Source organism: Etheostoma cragini, chromosome 2 (assembly GCF_013103735.1).
Source record: "Etheostoma cragini isolate CJK2018 chromosome 2, CSU_Ecrag_1.0, whole genome shotgun sequence".
Taxonomy (NCBI): Eukaryota; Metazoa; Chordata; class Actinopteri; order Perciformes; family Percidae; genus Etheostoma; species Etheostoma cragini.
Window position 1 is genome coordinate 10,420,779 of NC_048408.1, and position 11,188 is coordinate 10,431,966.

The window sequence follows — 11,188 nt, forward strand, 5'->3', positions numbered from 1 at the left end:
CAAACCCAGTGGCCACACTGGTTGGATTTTTAAATGCAGTCTGGGTCTTTGTGGTTTTCTGGCCGTACACATCAGTAGATATAAAGGACATAGAGAAAAGCATCCAGTCGCTTCCTAAATGTTTCTTGTTTTTACTTTGGCCCAACCTGACTGGTTTGTTTTAAGTTGAATGTAATGCATCATCAATTTGATATTTTATGAAAACTGCAGATGGGGCTAAAGAGCAGGCACTTTCTATAAAAAAAGAAAAGCACAGAGATAGGACCAATACTAGGTGATTGCTAAGGCAGTGGGATTTGTACGGATCTCAGAGGAAGCATTACCTAAGCATAGGAGTATAATTCAGGGAAATAACTTACCAAAACCATGTGCTCTGCCTTATTTGAAATAAATTTTGTAATTGATTGTGAAACAACATAATATTGCCAACTTAAAATACACATTATCCACATACTAAAATTGATTTAGTGGTCAGCACAAAAGCCACGGTTTTGCATTACGTAAATGAAAAAAAGTATTTTCAAAGCAATACTGTTTACACACAGATTGAGGTGCAGTAGCATGCCTTATCCAGCAGAGGGCCTTACACCCTCGTTATTGTAACTGTTGATTCAGTCAGCTGTTGGTAAAAAATGACTCATGCTCTACTACGGTGTACCTACAGTGCTCTTTGTTGTGCTGGGTTGTATCAGTGTACTGTATTCAAACTCAAAATTAGTTTCTGTTCACAACAACAATAATAGTTCTAGCTTTATGGCACAACTTGTTGCAGAATCCTGGATTTTTGGTTACTTTTAGCCTGAAAGTTACTATAGAAATGCACTATAGAAATGCACTATAGAATTTTAAAATTAGTGACCAGTGCAATTGGAAACATGAATAAAACAAATCGGTTTTGAAATCAAAGAAATTAAGTTCAGGGGAAGTTTACTATAGTGATCCTTTTTCATTTTTATAACATTTAACTACATTTTTCCTTTTAACTATAAAGTGATCAGAGTATGAATATGTGCACAAATATTTTCATGAACACATCCAATGAAAGAACCGCAGTAAAAGGTCAGGAGCTTCGGTGAATTTGTAAAGAGCCATTAATGAATACATTAGCAGGTATCATTACATTGCACCATGTGGTTTCATATCATCATCACTGAGGGGCTGAATGATTCTTATGGCCTGCGATTCACACATTTTTCATGCTGCTAATACATCCTAAATAATAAATCCCAAATAATAAGAAAAATAATAATTTTATTTTTTATTTTTTACAGTGCACTCTTTATCAATCTGTACGTGGAATCAATCTTCCTTCACTGTCTCTTGGTGTCGTTGTGCACTGCAGTCTGTTTTAGAGACAGGCTGACGGGCGGCTGCTTGTATGGTAACGGTATGTGGACGAGCGAAGAAGAGAATTACTGAAGAGAGAGAGCGCCAGGCAGTATTAAAACAAAGCATTAAGTCAGAGAAATAAAATGTTTTTGCCGATTTACTACTCAAAATGCCACTGTAGCAAGTACCTCACTATCAGTAAAGTCATCCAATTTCATAATTAGAAACAATAAATCATATATCCATTTACAAAAAAGCCGGAAAGTTGAAAGTTAGAATGAAGAACAAAGAATCAATGACTAGGAAGATGATACATCGTATTGTCTCTTCTCATTGGTTTAAACTTGCAGCTTTCAGAATGCTGCAGACCGGTGAATTGCAACCATAGCCGGTAATACACAGTCTATGGTTGCAAGTAGCTGCAGGATTAATCTCCTGTCGCAAACCCTTTGGTCTGGACTTGCTACCGCACCATAGACTGTAGACCTATGATATACAGTCTATGTACCGCACACACAGTGAGTGATGCAGAGTGAAATTGTAAGGTGTTAATGACTTTTATTTGCTTCACTTTAGCTACACTTACTTGAGGTAAAGATAAAGGAATATTTTAGTGGGCTATAGATAATAGTCTAGCTAGTGTAAACAAGTGAAACAAGAAATAGCTCTCCTAGTAAGGTATCTGAAGCTCTCTATTCTTTACCATTAATATAGCCTGCTATCTCTATTAACACAATATCAGTCCCTAAATATCATAGTGCCACTGTTAATTGTTAATGCTATTCTACCAGTATATCCTTCAATTCAAGAGAGAGAGAGAGAGAGAGAGGGACGCAGGAATGTGTGGGTGTGGGAGGGGGGGTTGTATTCTCCTAACTTGCATTAGCATATAGCCTAAACTAAATTATTTCATGATATTCATTATACATGCCATATATTCTGACCAAATTAACATTCCGCATTCATTTGCTGTAATAATTAAACAAGTATATAGATGGTGCCTAAATGTAGACTAGGCTGTACAAGAGCATACATACATTACATATTTACACACCAGATCTTCTATTCAGATACTGCATTTGAACAGTTTGTTTATTGACTTTTTCTTTCACAAAGTAACACCTCAGCCAATTCTTTGTGCCTCATCCTGAATCAAGCGACACTGGATCCTATAATAATGTACACACACATGTTCAGCGGTCTCTACTTTGACTTTCTTCTGGTAACTGATAACACACTCTTACACCCATTCACACATGGCTTTGGCTGACATGTCTTTATAAAGCACTGAACAGGAAGCTAGAGACCGCTGTTGGCTTCTGAAGTTTCACATTGTCAATCATGAACCTTGTCTGGAGTCAGACGATCCCCTCCTCAGATTGTGGCTTTATGTTTGTTTCTGGTGGATAGAAAATGGTAGCAGTTATTTGTGCTGTTTAGAGTTTCCTTTAATATAAATCTATAATGTATTTGACATAAAAGCAACAAGCTCCTAAGTGCACCTTTAAATTAACATTCAACAGATTTTTAAATAGAGTATATTTGTTATTCTATACATGACTTATTTTATACCTCTTGAATGCATGCTGTCTCTTCATGGCCGTTGTCATAAATAAACCATGCTTCAGACACATTTTTATTTAATCACACTATAATCTTTGAGGTTGTAGTGCTGTAAATATATTGAGAGATACTGTAGGATGTGTTTATTGTTTTGCTCAAAAATAATTTCAGTATATACCATTTCTCCATTGCCAGTGTGATAGGTACTCTATACCTTACTAAAACTAATGCAGTGTAATACAACTGTCCTGCATACTGCAGAATTGCATTGTATTATACTCAATTTTCTCCAAAATATTTATATTAATGAGGGTAGACTTATATACTTCAGCCTTCAAAATAATCATTAAATTTAATCAACACCTCTCAGGATTTCCACGAAAACTGAACTTTATAGCCTTAATGCGGGGAGGATGTAATGCAGCACTGTTGTGTTAACTGCATTCGTTTGAACTTGGTCAGAGGTGTTTCTGTTTTTTTCCATTGATACCACAAACATGTATGAAAGTGGCAGTAATCACGAAGTCCCTTAAAGGAGAATTCCGGCCAATTTTTATGTTAATCTTGATCGCTTTAATTATGCGAGTACTAGCTGTTAGCTGCTAGCTGTTAGCAGCTAATGATAAGTGTGTTCAGCCAGGCTTTTGTGAAAATCATAACGCAGCAGTTCTGTGTTTAATTATAGCTTATCAATTTTGTGTGTGATGGATCTGTCTGTTGTTGGTGAGGAGGCTTGGCATTGTCGATGTGTGTGGTAGATTCCTTAGCAGGACAGGCTTTCGTCCCCGCCTTCCTCGCCTCCTGCAGCCAACAATGATCCCCCTAGCGTCGGGGGATGTATTGGGTGTCCCCCATGACTTTGCGGCGACAAATTGTAGTTTATTTCCCCCTCAAAAATAGTAATAAATTATCTAATTACCACCACACCACCGGGTGCTGGTGGGATTGTTGTTGGCTAAGGGAACTAGCACACAGATTGACAATACCAAGCCTCCTACTCACCAACAACAGATTGGTCGATCACACACAAAATAGATGAGCATACACACGGAATACACGCAATACACACGGAACTGCTGCGTTAGTATTTTTTTTACAAACGCCTGGGTGAACACACTTATCACTAGCAGCTAACAGCTAATAACGGAACTGAAGGAGAGCTGTTGCCTTGCGCTGTCTCCTGGGAATTCAGTTGTAGCAGGAAAAGGAAGCTAGCTAGCTCTAGCTGCTATCCAAGCTACCCACGGCAAGAACAAGACAGGGTGGGTGAATTAAAAGAATGTCTGACTTGAACATGCATCTTGATGTTACGTAAGGGCCCTGTTCATGTTGTAAAGACATATTCATTGCATTGTGTGTCTGTTAAGAGGCACAAAGGCACTCTAAAACTTGCCCCATTAACTGCAGCTTCTCAGTGTTGCCTGCACCGATTAAGGTCGGGGTTTATTCAATCGAAAGCACTTGCATATTTATAACAATCGAGATTAACATAAAAATGGGAATTCTCCTTTAATAACATTAGTGCAAAGTGCACTGTGTAGAAGTTAAGTTAAGCAACACAAGATTCTCATAGCTTAGTTTTCCGTATGGAGTAAATTACAAGTGTCTGTAAAGTAAATGGACTAAAACAGACATTTGTGTGTGTGTGTGTGTGTGTGTGTGTGTGTGTGTGTGTGTGTTTGCAGTCGTACCATTCGTGCATGCACGCTCCTCATTGAGCATCCCAGTGAGTGTGAATAGGGCAAACACCAGGAGAGAGAATAGGATCGTCAACACCTCTAGCTCAGTAAATGTAGATGCCATCTACACCCGCTGCCGCAGCTGTGAACATTTCGTCTGTAAAATCAGTTTTCCCACAAAGGTGACATCTCTTCCCATGACACAATTAATTAAAATTAGGATCAAACACTTACCAAGTGTATGTTACTAGAGTGTTCCGATGTTGATCATCACAGAGCAACTTTATGACACATGACAAACACACAAACCCAGTCTCTTGTCACAGATTAGCAAGAGCTGCGAAGAGCAAACTAGCACATCCCCTTTTGAGTCCAATGAGATCATATTAACCCTAATTATTAGTGAGCCTTGTGCGTGTGTTTAAGTAGAAGCTCCCTGTGTATACATTTATTAATTTTATAATTCATGATATTGCTCTCAGGTGGATTATTTGCTTTACTTGGTAAAAGTGTGAGATAGTTGAGTTTGAAAACGTTTGAGACAACATTTGACCTTTCTGAAACTGAAACTTTTTTGTGAAAGATGGAGCTTGGCTTTATTGTTTTCTTTGCAGGATGTGGTAGCTGCCCATGTTGCATTGAAATCAGTCAATATGACCGCTAAAATAGAATAAAAGAAGAATGCCTTTATTGTCATTATACACAAGTGCAGCACATGTGCAACGAGATTTAAGCCCCCTACTCATCTTCTCATCAAACAAATCTCTCGATCCATGTTAAAAAGAATAAAAGCTTTGCGATCCACATTGCATTCAAAGTGTGATAATCACAATGCAAGTGTGTTCTGACTTTCCTATTTCCAATACGATTAAATTCTTGTGTGTGTGTGTGTGTGAGATTGATATGCCAACCCACATGCTTTTCTCACACGTCTATGCTTGTCTTATTTGGGAATTTCTCTCATTTGTGCTTGTTGAAAACAAGGCTGCTGCTGCTTTTTTTACGATACAATACAGTGTGACGTCCACTTTGGTAGATATTCTCAAGCAGTTGACTTAAGCTTTCAAATCAAACAAATGTGTCAATTGATGCCATTTTTGTGGCAAGTTTTCTTTCTACATTGTTCTTGCGCTGGCACGAGAAGATGACCTTTTCCTTCATAATCCTGCCTACAAAACTCTTATTGGCTCAGGTGCATTTCCAACCCGTAAATGCACTTAAAAACACCTATTTGAATCACTGAAAATATCTTGGAGCCATTTATGAAATATAGTTTAGAATAATAATACCATCAATGAAAACTCAAGAGAAGAAAACTACACAATCTTGTTTAACAGTCCAGTTGCAGCAGGAATAAATTTGATTTATAATTATTCAAATCATCTTGATTATGCATCTTGGTACTGTGAAGTGGACAGTCATTGCTCTGTGCACATCTAAGGAGAATTTTACCACTTTAGTTTGTTTGCCTCTTCATCTCAGTCAGTGTCTGCACTTTCTTGATCACCTTAAATCACCCATTTTCCAGTTATATCAATCATAATCCTCATGACCTAAGACTATTTCAAATAGGATTACACACTCACAAACACACACACACATACATTCTGTGAAGACACTGATAGGGTTGTGTAGGTTTTTCACTTCATGGCCAGTCAGACAACTAACGTGCCTTCATTCCTTTAACATGACAGAAGAAATAATGCAACTAAACATCCATCAACACATTGTTTCTCAGCATGGAGTCCCAGAACAATCAAGCTAGTGTGTGTGTGTTTGTGTGTGACTGCTGTCCATGTGCACAACTTGCATAAGCTTATTAAGAGCACCACTGGTCAGAGGAGGAGATTGAGGTTAGTCTAAGCCCTAATCCTTGTGGACCGTATGCTTATTACCCAGCAAGCACGACAAAATCCTGGCCCCGCCCCTCCGAGACCCACGCACTTCACTACAACACACATTTGCCTTGTATCCTTGTGTACTGCTCAGCTCCATCTCAACTCTTCCTTTCTATGTCCCTCTCAGCACGAGGGAACAGGAGGAGGAGGAGGAAGTGGAGCACACCGTTGAGTAGTTTCCCAGTCGTCATGACGACTTCACACCCAACCATTTCCAGAGCTGTCTTCCTGTTGCCACGGTGACCTGATCCCATCTTCGTTTCTCTTGGTGATCTGGATTCGGCTGACTATAAGGAAAGCGATCCCGGAAAGCTGTCCCTTTTCCCTAAAAGCAGCTCGTGGATGGGACAGCTGATAACGTGCAGAGACACGGACCGGAGGACAGGAAGGTGCGGCGTGCTGGGAATGCTGTGGGAGTAATACCGGAGTGTTGCCTAGAAACAGCAGAATGCCAATACAACAGATAAGTGTGGTTCCGGCCAGGGAGACAGCCAGCAACGGCAAAAGCGCTGCTCGCTCCAAAGACAAGACCGAGGTGAGTTACTGATCTCTTAAATCAGTTCTTGTGCTTCTGAGGTGCCAGAAAAAGCTCTTTAGGTTTATTTTTTTTTGCCAGTTGAAGCTAAACATTCCACCTTTGTGTTGTAATGAGGTAGAAATTGTTTGATTAGTCCTTAGGCGATGATTTAAATGACTGTAGAAGACGTTGCATACGTGTAATTGTGCAAGCGTGTCCGCGTGTGTGTGTGTGCGTGCGTGTGTCATAGTCTATTATCAGCTGACAGTCTTTTCAACTCACTCAGTTGCTCACATACAGTATATGTACAGTATGCACTCAGTAGCCTTTTATCACTGTTCCTGCACCTGAGAGCCTGACGTTACGTCACATCATCATCACCTAGCATCACCTCATGTTACATCAGATGAAAATATTATATTTCCTTTATTTTGAAACGTACATTATTACATATACAAGGAATGTATCCTCTGCATTACCCATCCCTAACTAATTAGGAGCATTGGTACCTTTGTTGACTGGTAATGGTAGGAGCCCCTGGAGGACACCCACACAAACACGGAGAGAACTCCACACAGAAAGACCTGGACCGGGGATCCAACCCGCTACTCAGCCTGGCCTACTTGCTGTGACCACTGAGCCACCGTGCTGCTGTTTCTAAGGCTAGGAAGTGGCTTTGTCTGACAGAGTTAGGGACTTAAAGCAAAAAGGAAAACAAGGTCATCCTCGCTATGCATGACCTAAAGAGTTAAGTTCTAATGAAAACTATAAAGTTTACAAACTCATGCTTCGGATGGTTGCCATCAAATTAAATTGTGTATTTTCGGTCTCTTGATTCCATAAACAAACATACAGACATATCATTGCATTCACTTATTAAGATGACAACAGGAACTTAAAAAGTAACTGACATCTTTTTGTGAGTAACAGTAGTACAAAACAGTTTCACTTCCTCATATCAGGTCTGTTGTCATATTTAATGACACCCCCCTACCCCAATGTTTTCTGCTGGGAGATGTGCTTTAGTGGGAAAGTTTGCTCGCTTAGCATCTTTTAGTCAAATAGATAAACAAGACTAACTTAAAAATGTAAAGAAAGGAAATTTCTTTACACCTATTTTCTTTTTTAACTAGAAAATACAACCCAACACTTTCTGAATTTACGTTCCTCTCTTTCATCAAACTATGTTTTAATTGCCTTGTTAACTCATCATAAAACACAGTCAAACTCAACAGAAACCAAATGAAACCGCCCAAACAGTCTTGGTTAGTCCTTTCTTTGTTCTAACAATCACCAACTGGTTTAATCTAAATAAACCCATAATTCACAGACTACAATTTGGAAATAGGCTGTCTCTCTCTGCCATTGGTGAACTCTTTGTGAGAGTTACTGCCCAGCGGGCAGCTCGTTCTTCGGAGGCAGACCATTAAATTAGCAAAACAAAAGGACAAATATTTCCCCCAAAAAACAACAGGCAATGTATTCAGCCAATCGCCCCACCCTAGCGAGGCATACGAATGTTGATTGAGCTTTGAGCTATTTGGTACATCCATATTTAGGATAATATCCTATATCCAACCCTACAAAATAAAACTAAAGTGAATTAAGACATACACATAGGTTGTTTTACTTGTCAAAACTATCTAAATTAAGTAAAACCAATAAATATGCATCAAAATGAGTAGTGCTGTTTCTAGATCCTCTAAAATTTCCAAATTGTTCTGTACAATCCATCAGATGGAATGAGTTGTTTATAGGTTTGGTAGAGTATAGGCTTTTCTACCAAACTGCATCCTAATTTGGGGGAACTGACTTCATGAGAGCACATGCCGTATGTACATAGGTAAAGAGGAACCAACCCAAGAAAAAAATTATTTAGAAAAGTCAATTAGCTGGTACACCTCCTTACATACAGTGAAGGCCACTCATTATTAATGTATACAAAATCCATAATTTTTACAGGGAGCTGCCTGTGGTCAGAGTGAAGAGTAAACAATAACACAGACATGCAAACATCTTTTGTAGCAGGACTGTTCAAAATGTAATAAATAAATAACCGAAAAAATACACTGTTTTAGATTTGTCTTGTGAGGATAGAATAATAATACTAAATGCCACTAGCTCTGCACTTCTTTGTCCTTCTGCAGTGTAAATCATATCCATGGTAGAGTGCAGTCAGTCCAGCATAAACATAATTGCAGAAATACTGAATGAGCACGTTGAGTGATTCAGGTCTTTGTTTTGTATAACCTTTTCTCTAATGCTATTTTTACATATTTGAAATGTGACAAAGGTGATGATAAAAAAAAAACTTAAATCATTTAAGAAATGTTGACATATTTGTCCTACTGTTCTAGGCTTCTAGGTTCCGTTTGTATCTATAATATGAAAAAAATTAATTAGCACATTTCTGTACTATCCCAGTAAACATAAAGTGTGCAAAAACTTTCTTTAAAGTTGTCTTGTTACACTATCTGGTAGTTCATTTTCATACTGTACAGAAATAGAAAAGAATCAATGGCTGTCCTGGACCTTGAGAAAAATTACGTTACATACATTCATACAAGAAAAAAAAAACATTGTACAGCTTGCATTTGAATTTGCAAAAAAAGTAACATTTACATTATTTATATACAAATTTTAAACAAACATGCTACTTTTACAACTCCAAGCTGTAAAGGTTTTACTAAATATACTAAATATATCTGTAAACAAAGTCTACATTTCAATATTGGTCTTAAAGTCTTCTTACTATGATTGTGATTTTAGAAAGTCAACAATAAAAAAATAAAGGAGAAAGTATTTCTGTTTATTAGGTATGAGCCAAAGAGATGGGAAAAGTGTGATTATGATACAGATGCCACAGAACAATACACACAGTAGTACAAATTATCAGAGAAGATAGCGAGACTGGATAGCAACACATATAGCAATTGATAGCAATTTGAACTGTTGTTTCGCTCAGGTCAGATGTGCCCATCTGTTGATTTATCTTTCTTTAAACCACATTATGGAGTATTGTAACATGAATTATGGAATTATTGTCAGACAATCTGTTTTGTGACTCATAATAAATGACTGTCTTGTTTAACTACCAAACATAACAAGCATGTGCCCGTTGCCCAGTACATGTGTCTGTCATGTAGTCTACCACCCTGAGGACACTGCAGAGGGTTTGCTTTGACTCCATGCAGGACTACTGATTTAAACCTGACTAGCTGCAAATCTCTTGATCAGCTTAGAGGACGCAGTCTTCTACTTGTCAGCGGCTCTTGTTTATTTCACTGATTTTCACAGAGCGTACCCACACCAGGGTCAATGTGTGGGTTGGTACAGGCAAGCTCTGTTTTGCTTTTTATATGTCATATATGTATATATTTGTGTTTCAAATGTTTTTTTTTTATAAAGAAGCCACCTACATGAGACATTACAAACATGAACTTTGAGCTATATAAATATCCTGTAAGATACATTAAACCTAAAACTTGTATAGGGCTACACCTATAGACATTATACTGTATATAATTTAAAAACAAAAGCAGGCATGAATTAAATACTATTTAAATATAGATTTAACTTAGCATTTTATTTCTAAAAAATGACTGAGCTTGGATGTTAGCATTAAGGCCATCAGAGCTCTTGAGTATTTTTATGTATTTCATAGTTATTATACTCAACAAATTTGATCAAAAAATCAAAATAATCTATTGATGAATTAGATGAATAATCTGCATAGCCAAAGTCACGTATAATCCTTTCCTTGCCTCTGTCGCCTAGTGCCTGCTCTTGGTGGGAATTGTTGGGTTTCTGTAAATAACATCACAGAGTACGATCTAGACCTGCTCTTTTATGAAAAGCGCAGTGAGATAACTGTTTTTGGTACTATATAAATAAAATTCAGTTGAATTGAATATATAACTTATTTCTCTTTGCCATAGACCGCCATCGCGTCCAAAAGTGAGGATGACATGTTCCCTCGATACCATGAACATGAGCACTGTTTTGATCTTTTCCTGGGATTTAATTGGAATGTATTGGAACATTTTCAGAATAACAACTTTTATCTTTTAAATCAGAATTTCCTCCTGTGAATCTACTATCAAAACACATCTCTTTTACTTTCACTCTATTTTGTACATTTTATCTACTGCCCACACACCAGACAGTTGGCAGGTTATCCTGCTCCTCCCCATCGAATGTTC

General features: G+C 37.9%; 1 protein-coding gene and 1 long non-coding RNA gene across 7 annotated transcripts in view; one reads left to right on the forward strand and one right to left on the reverse strand.

Annotated features, from left to right (window-relative positions):
* The window catches only part of LOC117955200, an 8,383-nt gene extending 3,506 nt beyond the window's left edge, over positions 1-4,877 (reverse strand). Inside the window, exons 1-3 of one of the 2 annotated variants that reach the window (XR_004658979.1) lie at positions 4,806-4,877; positions 4,584-4,713; positions 2,430-2,728 (exon numbers count right to left, since the gene is read on the reverse strand). This is a non-coding gene — a long non-coding RNA (uncharacterized LOC117955200). Of the gene's footprint in view, positions 1-2,429; positions 2,729-4,583; positions 4,714-4,805 lie in introns of those variants that run through there. The other variant, XR_004658978.1, reaches the window with a different exon arrangement.
* The window catches only part of march1 (membrane-associated ring finger (C3HC4) 1), a 32,390-nt gene that overhangs the window by 13,695 nt on the left and 7,507 nt on the right, over positions 1-11,188 (forward strand). For 3 of the 5 annotated variants that reach the window (XM_034889408.1, XM_034889397.1, XM_034889417.1), the window contains one exon: positions 4,578-4,753. In XM_034889408.1, coding sequence (XP_034745299.1) covers positions 4,578-4,753 — 176 coding nt within the window. Of the gene's footprint in view, positions 1-4,577; positions 4,754-6,596; positions 7,005-11,188 lie in introns of those variants that run through there. The other 2 variants (XM_034889424.1, XM_034889433.1) reach the window with 1 other exon arrangement.